This window comes from Pristiophorus japonicus, chromosome 14 (genome assembly GCF_044704955.1).
Source record: "Pristiophorus japonicus isolate sPriJap1 chromosome 14, sPriJap1.hap1, whole genome shotgun sequence".
NCBI classification, from domain to species: Eukaryota; Metazoa; Chordata; class Chondrichthyes; family Pristiophoridae; genus Pristiophorus; species Pristiophorus japonicus.
Genome location: NC_091990.1, coordinates 133,350,321 through 133,373,029, shown reverse-complemented (window position 1 = coordinate 133,373,029; position 22,709 = coordinate 133,350,321). Strand labels below are relative to the sequence as shown.

The following is a 22,709-nucleotide window of genomic DNA, read 5'->3' as shown; positions in this document are numbered from 1 at the left end:
AAAGGTTATGGATAAGGCGAACAGAAGCATGCTCATTAGAGACCAATTCATTATAAATCAACAGAAACAAACCAGCAAAACATACTTTCAGTTAAACACCAAACATATACCTACAAATATTTTTTATTTTCATAGACGTCATGTAGCTTTAAAACGTGTGGATGTTCTATTAACTTCAGGATAGCTATCTCCCGTTCCACCTAAAAAAGACGAGAGAGAAACGTCACACCAATACTCACAAACCAAAGCAATATTCAGTGCTGTAAGTTAATGGAAAATTATGATTGTACGGCATCTATTTCTGTATTTTTTTAAAAAGAGGAAACAAGTGTAGCTATTCCATTCTACTGACTAACCTTAGAAATATCTCAGAACTGAAACAGCACCTTGTCAAAAGTAACTTAATCAGAGCATACACAAACCTAATGGTAATTTTAAAGCTATTATTTGAAATATTGAGTTAATTAAAGGAACTATTAACGCTATGATCCAGTTGGCTGCAGTAAAACTAGATATACAGCAGTTTAACACGCGGCGTTATTCGGATTGTTGTATCCAACTAATTGATGAAACTTTGGTACACAAAGTTATTACATGAGCATTTGCAGTTGCAACATATTCTAGTACACATACTGTAGTGTATGTCATCTTTTTGTATGTTCCTTCAGTTCACTGAAACATAAGTATTTTAATCTAATATCAGATAATAAAATTACAACTACGAGATCTACTATTTCTCCTCCCTCCCCATCATTTCTCATTTGCCTAACCTGCTACTGAAAGTCAAATTGCAAGCACTATGAATATTGCTGTTGGAATCCTGGTATTTATAGTGTTTGCATTTCTAAATAAAATGTACAGCTGAATTTTATTGACCATTTCCAACTACTTTCCAGTACCTGTGTAGTGTGACTTTCTCTAGAGCATTGTTACTTAGTCGGTCAATAATTCCTTGATGTTTTATGGAAATTCCTGCTTTGGAGACTTTCAATTTAGCAGAATGTGCCTCTGAGGAGTATTAAGTTACCTTCATGTATATAACAATTCTCATTAACATTAAAGTAAAAGTTTGTCTTAAAACTTGCGGTAGAAGTAAATGTGAAAAACATTTGCATCGCACATGTGGAATATCTTTGCAACTCCCTCAAACCCATGGACAAACCAAAAATGATCCTGTTTTATACAGATCCATACATTTTTCACAATTATGATAGTGATCCATTAAACACTGAATCTATCTTGAGAGGCTGATTAATAATGACCTTATTTCACAAATTAAGGACAAGAAAAAGTGACATATTATAACAATAAAACATGACATTGTAGAATATACGAGGCAACAAACAATATTAAATGTGCAGGTACCATTTTTGTACCCAGTCCAGCTAATGATTCCCCTGCTTATCTTACCGTGGTAGGTGCCAGCACAAGATGAAGGGTGTGGTATTAATGTCAAGGCTCACTAGTGCATTAAAGCTGATACCAAGTATGAGAGTGAATCATTCTGGAAATCTGTCAAGTAGCTGAGTCATTAAAGTACCTGTCTCTGTCAACCATTAGAGGCATTTACTAGGGAAGGTCACAGGACATCTTGGAACTTTACAATTGGTATGATATCAAGGAAATGATCAAATTCCCTCTGAGCAAGTAGAGTGCCAAAAAGGTAAAGGTCTGTCAATATAATTAGCTTTTCCTCACCTGCATCCAGCCCTAGAAAGAAGGCCTTCTTTCCTGAAGCCTGGTATAATATTTTTAGGTCCTAGCTTTTACTTACCAGAAAGCATTGGATTGAATGACAGATTTTTAATTGTTTCAGTTACTCGGATCTACACGTGTGTTATTGAGACTCCATCATCACGAGAGAAAACGGACTGAAGGATACTTTTTATGCTGATTAGGCTTCTTTAAAGTTCCCATTTGACTATGGAACAATCAAAGCAGCTGCACACTTACAGTGCAAGGCAAAAAAGTTCCTTGTACATAAGCTGCACTAATGCCATTTCTCAAATACACAAATTACATTACAGGTGTATTTGTGCATGCGGAACTAATCTTATCATGGGCCAAATCTTGCTAGAGTTGGGCATCTCGCGGCAGGACCCGTTAGTTAGACTTTATCCTGCATCCTTCAGCTCAAAATTAGTTTGCACTATAGCTTGCTGGAAGTGCAAGCAGTAAACATGTAGTGGGGGCAACGGGGCATCTGGGATCTTAATGAACGGCGGGACCAACAGTGTATCTCCCAAACCAATGAGATTTAAGGATCGAGAAAGAAACAGAGGAATGACTTAGCAGGAGGATAAATTAGAGTGGGTGAATTAAAGTCAAATCAGGTATAGAAAGGAAAATAAAGAGAGAAAGAAAGATTGGATTAAGAGAGAGAGAGAGACAGAAAAGATAATTAAGTAAACGTTTTTTAAATTTAAAGTTGAAAATTTGAATAATCTCTAAGAACCATGCAGGAATGAGATTAAACAAACAGTTTAAAAGGTTCCCGTTCTGGGCCAGAGAGATTGATTGGCATGGCATTAACAATTATCACCACGTTAAAATGGTGCTTACACTCTTAATTACTAGCCCTAACTTTCTGCAGCGAGTTTAATGGGCAATTAATGTGCAAAGTTCTTAAAACAGGGAGGTTAAGGATGAGATGCCATTTGTACAAAGCAAATGCCAGAGCGGCATAAATCAACCAGTTAATTCTGGAGATTTGCAACTCACGGCGTATCTCTTAATCCCCTGAACTTGCTGACCAATTAGTGCATTAATAACAGAGTGTGTCGTTAACATGCCATTATTTTGCCAGCAAGATATGGCCCATGTATAGCACTTGCAAACCTTATTACTACCGCTTGAGTATGGGGCTAGACTTTATTGATATATATGCATGGATATTGTCAATGTTAGCACATTTTACTGTAACAATCTTACAATGGCCACCTGGAACTGCTGTCCCATCAGACCACAAATAAAGGTGCTACACTAGAGCCTCAGATAATGGTACAGGTTGAGCCTCCCTTATCTGGGACTCCCTTATCCGGCACCATTCCCGGTTGCTCCAACATGAACAAATTGAAGTCCTTCCTCACTGCCAACTCCCGCAATCGCTGGCCTGAACCCGCGATCCACAGCGCCCCCCCACGATCTCTCTGCCGCACTCCCAGCCCCAAGCCAGCCAGCCCCCCAATATCCCCCTGCTCAGTACCTGTACCATCCAATTTAACGTGACCTCCCTTTGTCCGGCAAAATCCCTTATCCGGCACAGGCCAGGTCCCGAGGGTGCCGGATAAGAGAGGTTCAACCTGTATTATTATCCAATGGTAGTGCATTAACAAATTATAACACCCGGTGTCATTAAAAAAGCAGACATTTTATTAGCATCAAACAGCCTTGGTACTATACTGATCAAATGCAAGTAGTGGTATAGGTGAAAATTTAAAGCACACCCAGAGATACCCTCTTCATAGCACAAAGGCAACAATGACAGCATGATCCTGATTTGAATGACTGCATTAACAGATTTGTTCTGATGCATGTGGAAACAGGGCATTCAAGTGTATAAGAGCAGAGAGGGTTATAAGAACCCATATAAAAACAACTTGCATTTATATAGCGCCTTAAATATAGAAAGGCATCTCAAGGCAGTTCACGGGACCATAATCAGTCAAATATTGACATTGAGCCAAAGAAGGAGATATTAGAATGGGTGGCTAAAAGTTTGCTCAAAGAGGCAAATTTTATAGAGGGTCTTAAAGGCAGAGAGAGAGGCAGAGAGGGTTACGGAGGTAATTTCAGAGCTTAGGTTAAAGCGGCTAAAGGCATGGCTGACAATGGTGGGCGAAAGGAGTAGGGAATATGCAAGAGGCCAGAATTGGAAGAACACAGGGTTCTTGAAGGATTGTAGGGCTGGAAGAGGTTGGATATAGAGAGGGGCTAATTACTGTACATTCCAGAAAAACACTCTAAACAATGCAAAGTAATTTAAAGTAGTGACTACTTAATTCAAAGAAACAGTAAATTTAGGGGTTATATTTGAAGAGACAGAGATATTATTGCTTTACAAAAAAACAAACCTGAATATAAAACTGTGGCTAGTAAACCAAAAAAACATAAAGGACAGTCAATAATACTGGTGGGTAAATCATATACAAGTAGATTGTTGAAAAATAACTCTGACTGAATGCTGAAATGTCAGGAAATGATCTTGTCTAGTACATAAATGATGTCAATCTATTATCCCATTCAACATGCTGGTGGTAATAAGGAGTCTTCCATGATGACCTGAGTTAGGAAGCAACTTCGAAAAGCTGCAAAAGGGCCAGAAGAGCAAACCTCTGGCTCAAAGAGTAACTGAGACTCTAATTAAATAGCAATAGAAAACTGCCTATGCTCCACCAGAGGAAGTGAGAATAGTAGGCTGACTGAAGAACTCAAACACTGGCCTCATTCTTCAAGATCTCCTGTCATTCTGCCTATCTTCACTTCTCCAGTAAAGTAAGAGCAGGCATCCATTATTAATTACACATCACTTCACAGATGTCCCTCTTCCATTGTACCAGTGTAATCAAGAGCTTCCTGTAGTAGCAAGGTGTCATGACTGTGTTGTGTTCATACTCTATTTATTTGTTACAGCTCACTGGATGGGCATTAGGACCCTGTGGGAGCTATTCACAGCTACTGTATTCATTCTGGTTCATGTCGGTTTGAGACTCCATTTTGGGATGTATAAAAGCACAGTTAAGTTAAGTTGCATTTCTCCTGGCTCAGTTTGTCAGTTATTTATGCGTACATAATTTGGCGACGAGGATGACTCAAATTTACCTTCCTACCCCCCCCCCCCTCCCGCCCCCCATCTTTCCTCTCCACACCCGGGGACCCTCCAATTCCGTGGCTGAGATGGATAAAAAGCTTTTCTACATACATCATGGCAAGTGGGTTAGGCGGCAACAACGTAACATCAGCTCGCTGCCATGCAATACTTATCCACTGCCTCGGCACCGAAGGCCAATGCATTTTTGGCCAAATTGAAGACACGAAGTCCTACAACAAAACGGTAAGCGCCCTAGAGAACTACTGTGGGCCAAAGAAAAGTATCCTGATGGAGAGATACCAATTTCATAAAAGGGGGCAAGGGAACGGTGATCTAATCCAACAGTATATAATTTCATTAACTGAACTGGCCACTACGTGTAACTTTGAAGTACTCAGAGGAAATGATTAGGGATCAAATTATTGAGAAAACAACGATCCCCCGCATTCGGGAACGCTTGCTAATGGAGGATGACAAAATGACATTGGACAAAGCAACTAATTTGGCCATCCAAATCAAATCAGCGCTTTCTGATTCAAAAGCGATCAGATCCCCTGCTCCCTCTGTGCAGCAGACTGCAGCTACAGCCCATGTTCAAGGCGTTCGTCCAAATCACAGCAGAGACCCAGGGTGAATTATAAGCCACCCACTATGGATCGGGGGCGTAACTCCCACTGCTTTAAATGTGGGGACAAATCACACTCAGCAAAGGGTCCTAACTGTCGTGGAAAGAAATGCTCTGCGTGTGGTAAAATGTACCATTTTATTAGTGTCTGTCACTCATTGCAGCATATTTGACATATGGACAACCCCGATAGTGATAAACTGTTAGTGACATTTCACACATCGGTTCAGGCAAATTCAAGGACTGTGATGTAAACATCGACGGCATGCCCATCTGCCTCCTCATTGACCTTGGAGCCAAAGCCTCCATATTGAGTGAGGCTGTGTACAAAACACACTTCACACACTGTCAACGGCAGCCCGCAACTTCCACTCTACATGTGTACTCCGACTCCAAAATTGAGGTACTTGGGGTCATATCTATCCCGATATACTACAAGGACATAACATTAGAGAACTTTTCCTTTTATGTCGCGAAGGAACAAAGCCTCATGGGTGTGGACCTTTTTCATAAGCTTGGGTTCAAAGTTTATGACCCAACGGGCACACCTTGTACATGATGGACTTTGACAAGCAGTTTCCCTCAATCTTCACAGGGTTTGGAGTGACAACAAAATTGTGCCATTGTCCCCACGTTGATCCTTCCATCAAACCGGTTACGCAGCAACTTTGCCGTCTCCCATTCGCAGTTCACGACCAAGTATCTGCAGAATTAACGCAACTCGAATCTGAGGGAATCATTGAGAGCATTGACTCCTCAATCTGGAACTCCAACTTAGTCATAGCTTGGTGTAAAAATGGGAAGATCCGCCTATGCATCGAACTGAAAGAAGTCAACAAGGCCATCATCCCCGACAAGTATCCTCTTCCTACCATCGTCGAACTGTCTTCAGAATTCCACGGCTCAATAGTTTTTGCAAAACTCGACATGCGCCACAGTTACCTGCAAATACCCCTAGCGGAGTACAGCAAACTGCTCACGGCATTCATGACGCATGATGGTCTGTATCAGTATTGACACATGCCCTACGGACTATCTTCTGCACCAAGTGCATTTCAGAAGATTGTCACTACTATGCCAGCAGGCATAGAGGGAGCCCTCAATCTGCTTGACGCTATCGTCATCTATGGCTGGACAATGGAAGAACAATGACCAGTGACTTCACGCAGTTATGGCTAGACTTGCTACACATATCGGCATTAAGTGTAATGTTATGTTATGTGTACATTCGCTGCTGGAGAAAGAAACTTTCTGGGCTACAGAGTCACAGCACAAGGTGTCAAGCCGACGCTCGACAACATTGACGCGATCCAGCGAATGCAGAAGGCTACCAACGTCAAAGAACTTTCATCATTCCTCGGCACTTGCGACTTCTATCTGAAGTTTATCCCACACTGCGCGCACATTGCCGAACCACTTCACAAGTTGCTGCGCAAGGACGTCCCTTGGGAATGGACAGGGTCCCAGGCTCAGGCATTCACCACACTTAAGTAGAAAATCACATGCCCTCCTATCCTCGTGTACTTTGATCCGAATGCCACTACGTATGTCACCACGGATGCATCAGGCACTGCCATGGGTGCTGTGCTCTCACAATGGATTGACGGCCAGGAACGCACAGTTGCCTTCGCCTCTCGCACGCACTCATCTGCAGAACATAAATATTCTACAGGGGAACACGAAGCACTCACATGCATCTACTTATGTGAACACTGGCACATCTACCTCTATGGCAGGAAATTTATCCTCCATACGGATCACTAAGCGCTAACTTCGCTGCTCGCTACAACTGGATCTGGGCACAGACGACCACGAATCAGCCGATGGTCAGATTGCCTTCATCAGTATAACTTTGATGTGCAGTGCATCGCTGGCAGTCGCAACCATGTAGCTGACATGCTCAGCCACCCGACAACTGCTTTGGACTTCGGTGCTGACTTGTTCACAGATGATAACACATACGTCATGTCGATCATCACTCAGTACATCAGAAACCTTGTCTCCTGCGACAAACTCAAAACCGAATCACAGCGTGATGCTATGCTCCAGCACATGTGCCACTTCCTCCAGACTTAGTGGCCCAAGCAAATTCCAGAAGAGCTGAAAACATTTCACAGACTTTGCGATGAATTTTCCATTTGGCACATGGCTGCCTAGCTCGTGGTGATAGAGCAGTTATTCCCAAGTCGCTTCAACAGTGCGTTCTCTCATTGGCACACGATGGACACCCTGGCATTGTCCGCATGAAGCAGAGATGTCGCGATTCAGTATGGTGGCCTGGGATTGACACTCGCATCAAGCAGTTTGTCTCACTCTGTGAAGCATGCCGTCTGAGCGAAAAGGCCACAAACATTCGACCAGTGCCAAGGAAGCCCATTCCATGGCCACAAAGACCATGGCAACAACTTCAGTTGGATATCTTTGGTCCAGTTGAAGCAGCTCCACAACACCAGCGTTTCCTTGTTGTGGTACATGACCTGCATTCCAAATGGCCCGAAATAGCTACAAGTTCAGTGACCTCATCAACGATCGTCATTATTCGGCAGCGTATATTCACAACGTAGGGTCTCCCAGAAGTCATAATCACTGACAATGGACCACAGTTTATGTCCGACCAGTTTTCAGATTTCCTCACTTGTCATGCTATCGGGCATCGCCTTAGTGCTCGGTACAATCCTCAAAGCAACGGAGGTATTAAGCAATTTAACCATGTCATCAAAGAGGGTTTGAAAGCCAACCTCGCAGAAGGCCAAACATTCGACGAAGCGGTTCAAACCATTCTTCGCACATACCATTGGGCTAACGGGGAAGGCACCGGTGAGCTCATGACTGGGCGGAATCTTTGCTGGCTACTGGGCATTTTCAAACCCCCAGCCAAACCTAGCGCGAAGATAACCACACTTGCATCCCAGATTTCGGAACGGCAATGTAAAGCGAAGTCGTACACTAACACAAAACGACGTGCTCAAAAGCCCCAACTGAAGAACGGAGGTTGGGTCAGAGTTAAGCGCCCAAACCATAGTCATAAGCTCGCATCCTCACTTTTACCTCCAAAACAGATCTGGCGAAAGTTCAGCCCTCAAACCTATGAACTCAATGATGAAACTCGATGGAATGCTCGTAGACTGATCCCAACGCACAGGGATACAGACCAGCAGGATTGAACAGACCAGCAGGATGGAACAGAGGCATCGTTCTGTTTCGTAACCAAAAACCTCGATCAAACACCACAAGCTCCACGCCGGTCTCAGCATATCAGAACACCACCTGGCTATCTCAAGGACTTTGTCTGTACTGAGACTGTGGTTTTAAAAAGGGGGGAAATATGTTGTGTTCATACTCTATTTATTTTTGTTACAGCTCACTGGACGTGCATTAGGACCCTGCAGGAGCTATTCACAATTGCTGTATTCATTCTGGTTCATGCCGGTTTGAAACTCCATTTTGGGTTGTATAAAAGCAGTTAAGTTAAGTTACATTTCTCTTGGCTCAGTTTGTCAGTTATTTACGCGTACATAACAGACTGAAGCATCCATATATAAGGTCATGTCACATTTAAAACGGACTCTTATAAATTATTCTTTCCAAATAATATTGTTTCTTTCTGGTGTTTTGCTCTGGGTGGTAGGGGAATAGAAAAGAGCCCAACAGGACTTAAAATATACCAGTCCTGTCTCCTGCTTTGAACAGACTTGGGAATCTTCAATAACAAACCTGAGCATATTGCTTTGCTGCAGAATGAATCACTGTGCCTTTAAAACCGTATTAAATTGCAACATACTTAATAACATCACAATGCTATTATAATAATCCTCATGATGGGTTATACCAAATAGCTGTACAGGTTTTGACTTAAAGCTCACATTAGTATAGAATTTTATATTAATGTTAAATTATTTATTTTTTAAATAGCTCTTTTTATTACACTAGCACTTACCCATGAATTACTGTGCACATTAAATGTTAAAATCTTTTTATATCATGTATTTGAGTCTAGTTCATACGGCAATTTATATTCCGTAAACACAAATATTCAAAATTATTATATTGAGTAGGTGTATTGGATTCAGCGCACTAACATATTTTGTATTTATATAAACAATAATCAAATATAAATATTTGACTGGAGAAATGTATTACTTGTTGGAAGAATGTTCTGGGATGTCCAGTTTCTGTCATCTCCCTCCTCCTCAGCTTGTGTGACATGAAAAAGATCAAACGCATTCTAATGGAGTGAGTAAAGCTGCAAGATCTGCTATCATTACTGCGGGAGTGGATCAGGATCTCTCTACAAACTAATGACTTTAAAAGCTGATTATGCAGAACCCTTCCTCCTTCCTCCCCCCTCCAGCCCACCACATCACCGATCAGAGTCATGTTGACGCAATTTGTTTTTATTAAGATGCACCTTCAGAATCAAACCTACAACAGTTCAAGGAGGTAGACTGCAGCTTTAAGAACAAAAAGATACACAGGGGATTGCATATAATCAATTCTATTATAGAACAATCTCTCTTTAATTACTAAAGAAACTGGAAATCCATACACCATTGCATTAATTACTCATTCCAGATCTTTGGCTCTAAGGGTGTAGTTATACTGCAGATAGTGTAGATACAGCATTGAGCATTGACCACACTCAACCAGATCCTTTGGGCGAGCCACATTGTTCACATGCCCATTACAAGGACACCCTCAAAGTCTCCCTGATAAAGTGCAACATCCCCACTGATACCTGGGAGTCCCTGGCCAAAGACCACCCTAAAAGGAGGAAGTGCATCCGGAAGGGCACTGAGCACCTCGAGTCTCATCGCCGAGAGCATGCAGAAATCAAGCGCAGGCTGCGGAAAGAGCGTGCGGCAAACCTGTCCCACCCTTCCTTATCCTCAACGACTATCTGTCCCATCTGTGACAGGGATTGTGGCTCTCGTATTGGACTGTTCAGCCACCTAAGGACTCATTTTAAGAGTGGAAGCAAGTCTTCCTTGATTCCGAGGGACTGCCTACGATGATGATGCCTGACACCAGACTCCCAAAGCAAGCGCTCTACTCGGAATTCCTACACAGCAAGCGATCCCCAGATAGGCAAAGGAAACGTTTTAAAGGACACCCTCAAAGCCTCCATGATAAAGTGCAACATCCCCACCGACACCTGGAAGTGCCTGGCCAAAGACTGCCCTAAGTGGAGGAAGAGCATCTGGAAGGGCACTGAGTCTCGTCGCCGAGAGCATGCAGAAAACAAGCACAGGCAGCGGAAGGAGCGTGCGGCAAATCAGACTCGCCACCCACCCTTTCCTTCAACGACTCTCTGCCCACCTGTGATAGAGACTGTAATTCCCGCATTGGACTGTACAGCCACCTAAGAACTGACTTTTAGAGTGGAAGCAAGTCTTCCTCGATTTTGAGGGGCTGCCTATGATGATGAGTGCTGAGAGAGCTTGTCTTTGAGTGTGCAGTGGTTGCATAAACTAGAGTCATGTTGCCATTTTGGTGTGGTCAATATTTGGACATTCTGGAGTCATTCTGGGCCCTCAAAAGCGCACATACTATTGATGGGTGAAGGGAAACAACCTATTGTATTTTGTTGGGTGGTACTTCTAGGTCCTGGTGTCATCACATCATGAAAAAGCACATTCAGATGTTCTTCTGTACAACTGTACACCGACAAACTTAAGCTATGCTGCAGCCATGACTGTGTGTTTGAAACCATGGGTTTTACTTCACCTACGCAAACACCTAATGCTGTCAAATTTCTGATCCGGCTCCTTACTGATACTATCACTGAAAATCATGTTGTGGCATTACAAAAGTATCACTATAATTGCAGAAATAAAAACAGAAAATGTAGGAAAGACTCTGTAGGCCAGGCAGTATCTCTGGAGAGAGAAACAGAGTTAATGTTTCAGGCCGATGACCTTTTATCACAGAAGGACATCTGAATGTTCTGTTTCATGATGTGATGATACCAGAACCAAGACTCATAGAATGAGACAGCACAGTTGGAGGCCATTCAGCCCATCGTGCCTGTCCCGGCTCTTTGAAAGAGCTCTCCAATTAGTCCCACTCCCCTGCTCTTCCCCATAGTTCAGCAATGTTTTCCTTTTCAAGTATTTCTCCAATTCCCTTTTGAAAGCTGTTATTGCATCTGTCCACCGCCCTTTCAAGCAGTGCATTCCAAATCATAAAAACTCACTGCGTAAAAAATATTTTCATCATGTCGTCTCTGATTCTTTAAAAGCATCCCAATAATTGATAATCAGGGGGTTATTGGGAGAGAGGAGTTTAAAACAATCACTATCACTAGAGAAAAAGTACTAGGCAAAATAATGGGACTAAAGGCAGACAAGTCCCTTGGACCTAATGGCCTGCATCCTAGGGTCTTAAAAGAAGTGGCTGCAGAGATAGTGGATGCATTGGTTGTAATCTACCAGAATTCCTTCTGGAGAGGCCCCAGGGGATTGGAAAACCGCAAATGTAACGCCCCTATTTAAGAAAGGACGGAGTCAGAAAGCAGGAAACTATAGACCAGTTAGCCTAACATCTGTCATTGGGGTCAATCATTAAGGAAGTGGTAGCAGGACATTTAGAAAATTAAAATACAGCACAGTTTTATGAAAGGGAAATCATGTTTGACAAATTTGCTGGAGTTCTTTGAGGATGTAACAAGCAGATGGATAAAGGGGAACCAGTAGATGTGGTGTATTTGGATTTCCGGAAGGCATTTGATAAGGTGCCACATAAAAGGTTACGGCACAAGATAAGAGCTCACGGGGTTGGGGATAATATATTAGCATGAATAGAGGATTGGCTAACTAACAGAAAACAGTCGGGATAAATGGGTCATTTTTAGCTTGTCAAACTGTAACTAGTGGGGGTGCCGCAGGGATTAGTGCTGGGTCCTCAACTATTTACAATATATATTAATGACTTGGATGAAGGGACCGACTGTAATATAACGAAATTTGCTGATGATACAAAGATAGGTGGGAAAGCAAATTGTGTAGAGGATACAAAGAATCTGCAAAGGGAATGGGCAAAAATTTGGCAGATGGGTACAATGTGGGAAAACGTGAGGTTATCCACTTTGGTAGGAAAAATAAAAAAGCAAATTATTATTTAAATGGGGAGAGATTACAAAATGAGGATGTACAGAGGGATCTGGGGGTCTTTGTGCATGAAACACAAAAAGTTAGCATGTAGGTACACATGTAATTAGGAAGGCAAATGGAATGTTGGCCTTTATTGCAAGTGGGATGGAGTATAAAAGTAGGAAAATCCTGCTACAACTGTAAAGGGTGTTGGTGAGACCACACCTGGAGTACAGTGTACAGTCTGGTCTCCTTATTTAAGGAGGGATATACTTGCATTGGAGGCAGTTCAGAAAAGGTTCATGAGGTTGATTCCTGAGATGAAGGGGTTGTCTTATGAAGAAAGGTTGAGCAGGTTGGGTCTATATTCATTGGAATTTAGAAGAATGAGAGGTGATCTTATTGAAACATAGAAGATTCTGAAGGGGCTTGACAGGATAGATGCAGAGAGGATGTTTCCCCTCGTGGGGGAATCTAGAACTAGGGGGCATAATTTCAAAATAAGGGGTTGCCAAGTTAAAACGGAAATGAGGAGGAATTTCTTCTCTCAGAGGGTTGTGAATCTTTGGAACTCTCTTCCCCAGAGAGCTGTGGAGGCTAGGTCAGTGAATATATTTAAGGTGGAGATAGACAGATTTTTGAATGATAAGGGAGTCAAGGGTTATAGGGAGCAGGCAGGGAAGTGGAGTTGAAGCCAAGATCAGATCAGCCATAATCTTATTTCCTATCTTCTTATGTTCTAGTCTACTCAATCTCTCCTCATAGGACAATCCCCTTATCCCAGGAATCAGTCTGGTGAACTTTCGTTGCACTGTCTCTATGGCAAGTATATCCTTCCTTAGATAAGGTCTAGTACCTCAGCCATGCTCTCTGCCTCTATAAGAAAATCTCCTTTTTGGTCCCTAATTGGCCCCACCCTTCCTTTGACTACTTTTTTACTATTTATATGTTTATAAAATACTTTTGGGTTTCCTTTTATGGTACCCGCTAATGCACACACTTTATCCCTCTTATTTCATTTACAGTTCTCCCCTGCACATTTTGTATTCAGCTTGATTCTCTACTAAATTATGAACTTGACATTTATCATAAGCTTCCTTTCACCATTTCATTTTAATCTCTATATCTCTAGTCATCCAGGGCATTCTAGCTTTGGATGCCTTTCTTTTCCCCCTCATGGGGATGTGTCTAGTCTGTACATGAACAAGCTCCTCTTTGAAGGCTTCCCATTGCTCATTTACTGAGGGGAAAATGTTTCCTTCGGATAAACACCTCCGATCCGAAAAAAATCTACGAAAATACCTGGTGGTCCCAGAGGAACGTAGGATTCCGGTCGGAGGCCTCCATTCGCTGTGCAGCTTAGGGGAAGATGTCTTCCAGATACGGATGCATATGTTGGAATCACGTGGGTCTGGACCACCAATCACTATCTAGTATTCTCATTGATAATAATGAGAGTTCTGTTTGTACGATATCCCATTACCATCAATGAGAAAACCTCCATAAAACAATAAACCCAGCAATAAATTAAAAAGACACCTCACATATTTAAAATTAATTGTAATTAAAAGTTTTAGACAAAAAATTATTTTTTGACTTTAAAAAAAAAGTGTTTGAATAAGGTTAAAAATAAACTTACCTTAATGAACATGGTTTTTAAAATAAAAACGAGTGATTACATTTAATTTTTCTATGTTTTAAAACTCTTTCGCAGCTAAAAGTAAGCTATACTCTTGCTTTTACCAGGCATAAGAGTTTGAAGGATAGTTGCTGGGCAAGTATTGGGCAAATAGCCCAATCTCTGCCCCGCAGATGTCCTTACTGCGGGGATGTGTAGGATCCGTCAAAAGAAATTTTGACAGATCTGGAAAAGCCGGTTCTCGGCGCATGCGCATTGCGCCCCGAAAACTAGTATTTGCGAGGCCTCGCTGGGTGCAGAACCAGCGAGCCCAGAATTTCCAGCCCACTGTTTAATCTGCCAATCTTTGATTCCAATCTACCTGTGCTCGATCCCTTTTCAACTCACTGAAATTAGCATTCCTCCAGTTGAATATTTTCATATTTGATTTTTCCTTGTCCTTTTCCATGACTACTGAAGTACTGATTTAATTGCAGCATTTATTTCTGTTGGGTAACCCCAATTTTTGTTTTCCAGCTTCAACATTATTTGTAATCTGTCAATATGGTACTTATAGACAAGGAAGCAATAAACAGTAGGAAATGTCTTAGACACAATGATTCATTTGCCCCTTCTGTTGATGGCTTGACGTATATTCTAAAATATACGGAGGATAATAATGAATAATTCATGTTATACCATGAATTCCTGATAAGTGGAAGCAGTTTTGTTACAAGCACATTATTCACCACTGACAGCAACAGCTTGTGTCAGTGATAGAACTCGCCTCTGAGTCAGAAGATTGTGGTTAAAGCTCCATTCCACGACATGAGCACATAATGTGGGCTGTCACTTCAGTGTAGTACTGAGAGAATGCGGCATTGCCAGTACTGCCAGCTTTCAGATGAGTTACCGAAATGTCTCTCTGTCTGCTCAGGTGAATGAAAAGATCCCATGCTACTATTTCAAGAAGGGCAAGGAGTTATCCTGACCAACAGTCCTCCTTCAACCAACACCAGCGCAAACAGACTAAACAGACATTTCTCTCTTGATTGTCATTTGTGGGCACTCATTGTGGACAAACTGGTTGCCATGATTACTTACGTTACAACAGTAATTCATTGGCTGTGAACTACTTTGGGACATCTCAAGGACGTGAAAGGTGCTAAATAAATAAATACAAGTTCTGTTTATAATACAGCACTTATTAAAATTGACGTTTGATTTGCCTGCTGCTAGTTTTAAGATACATTCTTCAAGTATACAATTGTAATCTTCATCGCAAGAGATGTGCAATTACCTTGTATAAATAAAGTTTGTATTTTCTGCTAATACAATGTGCAGGTAGTAAATGAAAACTGAAGATTGAATGAGAACTTCAAAGGAAAGAATAAAGCTGCGACAGCTAATTGTTGATTACTTTAATTTTACTCAGGTAGGTCAGGTTCAGATTCAATCTGCTGGGCAAGATTAGCGACTGCTGGGGCTATTAGCCTCATCAGGCAGTGCTTAGCAGCTGTTAGGAAGTGTGGCTGTACGTGCTCTGTGGTGGTTGCTTGCTGTCTTCTGTGCAACATTTACAAGGAAGTCTGTAAGACAGAATTTTTCAAGCACCATTGTGATCCCCCCCCAAATCCCCTTGAAAAGTTGTAAAGCCATGCAAGCGGAGTTAACAGGTGTTTGCACAAAGCAATGATATCGCTCATATTATGAAAACATGATATTTCCAGTAAATTGACATGGCCGCTTTTTGAAGGGCTCCCATGACCTTGAACAGTAATCCAGCAGCATTAAGGCATTAATATAGAGACCAAGGAACAAGAAAGCGGTTATAAATTGAAAATGGATGGCAGACCCCATTTGAAGCTGATGGCTTCTAAAGGAAAAACATTAAAATTAAAATATTGGTGCAGCACTTCATCCTGCGAGTGCCTCACTCAACTTTGGCTTGGAGTCAGAGGTCGTGGGTACAAGCCCCGCTCTCGAGTTTCAGCACATGATCCAGGCTGACACCTCAGTGTAGTACTGAGGACATGCAGCATTATTGGGAGTGGCTACTTTCTGATGAGACAGTCTACCCTCTCAGGTTGACATAAAAGATTCGATCTGAAGAGGAGCAGGAGAGGACTTCCAGTATTCTGGCCACTATTTGTCCCTCAACCATCATCACTAAACAGATTATCTGGTCATTTAGCGCACATAGGAGAGAATCATCTCAAAGCTAAAGATAGAGGGTGCAAAGTAAAGTTCTCTGGTACACTTCTGGTGTTTAGTATAGGGGAGTTCAACCAGAAAACTAAGGATATTGTTGGTGGGAAAATAATTAGTCTACTTTCATAACTAATGGGAAACATTTTTAGAATGAAGAGGATAGATACAGGAATGATGGTTTATACTTCAAAGTTAGAACAATGAGACCTGCAAAGAGTGTTGATAGTTATTGGGAATCAGTTAATGATAGGTGGAGCTGTGGTGAGTGCAGGCAGGAAAATTAATCTCAGATGAGGCTAATGGTAAAGTGAAAGTTAATCAGCAGCAGATATGAAGACAATAATCCGGGGACACACAAGAGCCAGAAACCAGTAAGAAGAAAACAACAAAAGTCACCAATACCGATGGGGGGGGGGGGGAAGTCACCAATACCGATGGGGGGGGGAAAGTCACCAATATCGATGGGGGGGGGAAAGTCACCAATACCGATGGGGGGGGGGGGGGAAAGTCACCAATACCGATGGGGGGGGGGGGGGCAAGTCACCAATACCGATGGGGGGGGGGGGGGCAAGAAGGAAGCAACTCCACAATAAGATGTATGTGCACGGATGTTAGAAGCATAAGGAATTTGTGACAGTAGGGAAATATGATATAGCAGAAATATCAGAAAAATGGCTGACGCCAAAGGACAGTAATGAAGACAGCACACAAGAGTCATTAGGAGAGATAGACAGGAAGGGAGACAGTGTAGTCTATTTTGTCAAGGACATCTAGGAGGTTAAAGAAGTAAAAGTGGAAAGTTACACAATGATCCACTATGGTTAGACATCATCTAAATGACAAAACTAAGTCTCGGGTGTACGCTACAGAGCACCAGGTCACAATAGAAAGGAAGATGGTTTACTCAATGAAGAAATAAAATGTTATGCCAAACCAAGAAGGTTGGTTTAATGATGACTTCAAATACAAATGGAGAATACCCAAGTGGTTCAGATTCAGAGTTGGTAAAGGTAATGCATGACTGTTTTTGATCCAGTCCATCAAGGAAGTCACAAGTAAGGGAGTATCTCATCTTTGTAATGATATTATAGCCCAGATAACATACAAGGAATCTCAGGCACCTTTGGTGTTAATGACCACAGAATGAAGAAATTCAACATGATCTGGGATTAGAAACACTAAGCACCAACAGCCTAGTACATTATTTTGAAATAGCAGCCTTCAAAGAGATAGGAATAAGGTTAAGCAAATAGAATGGGGTCAAATTTATTCCAAAACACCTCAGTAGCATCATAGAATCTTCCAACACAGAAGGATGCCATATAGCCCATTGTGCCTGTACTAGCTCTTTGAAAGAGCTATCCAATTAGTCTCACTACCCCGCTCTTTCCCCATAGCCCTGAAATTTTCTCCGCTTCAAGTATTTATCCAATTCCTTTTTTAAACTGAGTCTGTTTCATAATAATTTGCTGTGCAAAAAAATCTCCTCATCTCACCTCTGGCTCTTTTGCCATGTGACAAGTGAAACTCCTTTAAAGGCAGAGGGGGAAACACTCACGCTGCACGAGACTTTGTGCCAGGCACAGAAGACTGGCTTATCGAGAAATTGGGGTTACCCAGAATAAAGCGCTCCACTTCCTTTCTGGAGCAGTAGCCGGGCAGACGCGTCGGGAGCGGGCACAGCGCTATGCACTGGGCCACTTAGGGAGGGCTCTTCCCTTAATTGAAGGGCCCAAGCTCGATATGCTGCAGTACAAAAAGGGTGCTACCTGGACTACCAGGGAGCGGGGGTGCCGTGCCAACAGCCCGGCACTCAAGCAGAGTGTCGGGCTGACTGATCACGGCACAGACCCCGCATTCAAAGCGCCGATGGGGTGCACCAAAAAATCCTTTTTCCCCCAAAAGCACTTCACCTCCCCTTGAACTATCACTCCATGACCGGCCGGTCGCCCGGTACATGTCCCCTGAAGCTGTTGCTGTCATCACCCGGCGCAGCTTCAAGGGCGATACCCAATTTAGGGCCCGGGGTGCGAATGGGGTGCTATGCACCGTGATGATGTTATAATCGCTGGCGCAACAGGGCGGAGCGCTACAGGTTACCGCCGCTGCTAAACTCCCGGCTAATTTAGTGGGAGTCATTAGCAGCGCCGCGCATGGTCGCAAAGTCATTTACGTCCCATTAGTGTTCTCCATAATGACAAATAGGATAAATGCATACCTAAGATAAATAAATACAGAATAAACAAATTAATCAGGTGCTAAATAAGAATGTCCTGTGTACTTTACAAATCCTACGGAATAGAAGCAATGGGGTCACTGAGATGAAAATGCAGATAGATGTTAAAAGTAGATTAGCATAGAGAGCCCTACTAGGACTTTGAATCTAAATGCAAATTGGTCAAATAGGCGGATGATACCAAGCCGCAAGTGGTAGTTGATTCTGACGAGATAGCTTAGGAAATACGAAATAATTTGCATATTCTAAAGCAATAAACATAACAGAGCGGCGTTATCAGTCCTCAGAGCTGCTCATACAATAATCACGTGTCATACCTTCAGAACATTTATTTTTTTGCTTCAGCTCAGTTTCTGGCCATCTCTATGCTTCAGAGTTGCCAAACTAAACTGCTAAACAATCCACACAGATAGAGTTTTAGTTTTTTCCAACCTCAAATTCAAACTTTCTTCCGGTAGGGCCACAAAGTCTCTAATATTGATGTACACGTTTGCAATAGCCAAAGTTCAGTGACATCCAAGGGTGACATAGGGGGATATGGTTGGACTTTAAAGAGTTAAAAGCTCATAGATTCATTGCGGCACCAGCTTCCAGGATTATCAGAGCCAATTGGGAAAAATTACTGCCTTAATGACAGGTCTACCCCAACAAGCCGATTGAATCAGCCGGGCTAGATGGTTAATCATTAAGAACGTCCTGAGAGACTGGAGACCTGCAGGTAACAGAATGCAGAGCTTCCTGAACTGTTGCATGAAATGCTATCCAATTCTGTAAAACCTGGGCCCATCAGATAAGTACACATGTTGCTATGGAAATACTGCACATCACTGCAGTGGAAAACAAGCAAATTCAGATCCTCCCTCTTCTGGTTGTTTTAACATTTATGGTTTTACGATGAACATTGCAGTTAATTTCTCAGTAATGTACTGCTGACAGAAGACGCACACATTGCAACATCAGTCACATTCCGTTGTGCTTTCAGATCCATGGTCACTAAAATCTATATAACCTATCGGAGGCTTTCACCTGCTCAACCACTGGCATTCATAGGATACCTGCTCTAACAAAAGTCTAAAACAAATTAAGCTATACATTGTACAATAGATTGCTCAGTTTGAGATACCATCATATCTAATTGAATTACAGCTCTAACTCTCTGCCACATTCTTATCATCTTATAAAATCACCTACACATTTGTTAACTGCTAAAACAGGGTATATTCTTTTCCCAGTAAAATTCCTTATCTTTTGTGCTGACTGCCATTATAGCTTTAATCTTCCATGAAAATATGTAAAACACTTTCTCTTCCTGTCACATGTCATGGAGCCACACTGAAGAACAACATAAGTCAGCAGAAAGGGAAGGTGCAAATTAAAAAAAAGAGGTGCTCAACTCTTCAGCATCAAAGTGCAAAACAAAAATATTATACAATCCTCGTAACAAATAATGTAACAGGTCACTCCAGTAAAGATATCCAAGAAGTACAATAACCTATTCAGGATATTATTGTCTCTTGCTCCCTCTAGTTAATCTAGGCCAACAATCAGATCCTGCAGTACACCATCCATCGCTGTGACCTCATTCAAATAAATGTAGTATGTTTTGTGATTCAAGAAAAACAAGTCCCAGAAACATATTTTAAGACAGCAATGAAACCTCAGGATTCAGATACTTGCAAAGTGTGAAAGCTTTACACTCAGTTTATGAGATTGCTTGAACCTTGCAATTCTAAGAACATAAGAATTAGGAGCAGGAGTTGGCCATATGGCCCTTCGAGTCCGCTTTGCCATTCAATAAGATCATGGCTGATCTTTGACCTCAACTCCACTTTCCTGCCCGATCCCCATAATCCCTTGATTTTTCTAGAGTCCAAAAATCTACCTATTATCTTTCACACAGTCCCTCAATTTTTCTCCACTACTGCTGGCGTTAACGCATGTGCTGTAACTCCATGAAGAGCAGCAGAGCCACCCTCTCTCTCTCTCTCTATAATAACTTCCTCCCACTCTAAATCCACTCTCTCCATCTCTGTAACCTCCTCCCACTCTAGATCCACCCTCTCTATCTCTGTAACCTCCTCCTGCTCTAGATCCAACCTATCTATCTCTGTAACTTCCTCCCACTCTATAACCTCACCCCAAACTCTCCAGTCATCCGACTCTGCCCTTTTGTGCATCCCTCCCACTCTTCGCCCTACCATTGGTGGCCGTACCTTCAATCACCTAGGCTCTATGCTCTGGAATTCCTTGTCTGACCTTCGGCCTCCCTCTTCTCCTTTAACACCTTTATTAAAACATGCTTCTTTGACCAATTGTTTAGCCTTTCCTCCTTTGACTCGGCATCTATTTATTTTTGATTACATCACTGTAAAGTGCCTTGGGACATGCTTCGGTGTTAAAGGCAATATATAAATGCAAGTTGTTGCTGTTCAATGTGAAAGCCTAGACAAATGAGTGATTCTATCCTTGCGCTAATTTCGTGCTCCCGAGCTTGTGTGGATTAAAGGTAATCCTTATGCTCTCACCACTGCCCCAGTTTGTGATTGGCTAACGCAGCACAGATTTTCACCAGCACACCATGCATTTATTAACCCGCTAAGTCCCACTCCAGGAACTTGAGCACATGAATCTAGTCTGACACTCCAGTGCAGTGCTGAGGGAGTGCTGCAATGTCGGAGGTGCCGTCTTTCGGATGGGACGTTAAAACCGAGGTCCTGTCTTCCCTCTCAGGTGGACGTAAAAGATCCCATGGCACTATTTCGAAGAAGAGCAGGGGAGTTATCCCTTGTGTCCTGGTCAATATTTATCCCTCAATCAACATAACAAAAACAGATTATCTGGTCATTATCACATTGCTGTTTATGGGAGCTTGCTGTGCACAAGTTGGCTGCCACGTTTTCTACATTACAACAGTGACTACCTTTCAAAAGTACTTCATTGGCTGTTAAGCGCTTTGAAACGTCCAGTGGTCGTGAAAGGTGCTATATAAAATACAATCTTTCTTTCTTTCTATTTATCCCTTGTAATAGATTCCAAGGTAGCTGTTCATGTGTGTTGTCAATTGCATAACCTGATCCACAATATCTGCCTGCCAGAACTAATACCGCAATACATTCAGAAAAAGAAAGGCCTGTATTGGTATGATGCACTTCACGATCTCAGGACATCCAAAGCACTTTACAGCAATGAAGTACTTTTGAAGTGTAGTAATTGTTATAATGTAGGAAATGTGGCAGCCAATTTTCCACAAACAGCAATGTGATAATGACCAGATAATCTGTTTTTTTAGTGATGTGAGTTGAGGGATAAATATTGACCAGGCCACTGGGGAGAACTCCCCTGCTCTTCTTCGAAATAGTGCCATGGGATCTTTTACGTCCACCTGAGAGGGCAGACAGTACCTCAGTTTAACATCTGCTTCCCCCAATCAGTACAAAGCACAAAGGGAAGCAGTATTTTGTGCAAAATATTTGCAATGAGTAACTAACAGTTATAGCTGAGATATTCAGGATTATCAAAATACAGACACCTACCCTGCATAACAGCAGGAATTACTGACACAGCTGCTGAGATTGCTGAAATGTGGGGATTTCCTTGACAGCAGTAATAGATCTACATTTACCACCTGAGTAATTTTAAGTCTTTGAATACTGAAGTGATACACATAAAACGCAATTAAACAGAATTAATGTGCTGTATATAAGCAAATGAAATGGATCTCATATATTCAAAATTTAGACTCAATGACTCTTAAAGGTCAAAATTCAAGGAGAAAGGACACATTGTACTGCAGCAGAGGACATTTTATGGCACATTGTACATTATATAAAGTGGTCTCGTGGGGGTGGCATTCAAACGAAGAGCAATGCCGCAGGTATCCAGCGGTCAGGTCATTTTTATTACATTAAAGAGTGTCATCAACAGTGTGGGTACTATGTGTCAGCTATCTACACCATTCAATGGCCTTTAGACCCTGGAAGGGCCATTGGTTTTATGACTTTAAAAGAGGAAGCTATTAAACATGGCATCTATATACAAGCAGCAATGCAGACATGCGTCAAAATCCTGCTGTTTTACAATAAAGCTGCAGGAGCTCACAATTCAACCAGATAGTCCAGGGA

The 22,709-nt window shown here is 42.1% G+C and overlaps 1 protein-coding gene across 2 annotated transcripts in view; it reads right to left on the bottom strand.

Moving 5' to 3' along the window:
- brsk2b (BR serine/threonine kinase 2b) overlaps positions 1–22,709 on the bottom strand; it is a 927,534-nt gene that overhangs the window by 688,698 nt on the left and 216,127 nt on the right. For both annotated transcript variants that reach the window (XM_070899634.1, XM_070899633.1), the window contains exon 2: positions 115–200. In XM_070899634.1, the coding sequence (XP_070755735.1) occupies positions 115–200 (86 nt within the window). The remainder of the gene's footprint in view (positions 1–114; positions 201–22,709) is intronic.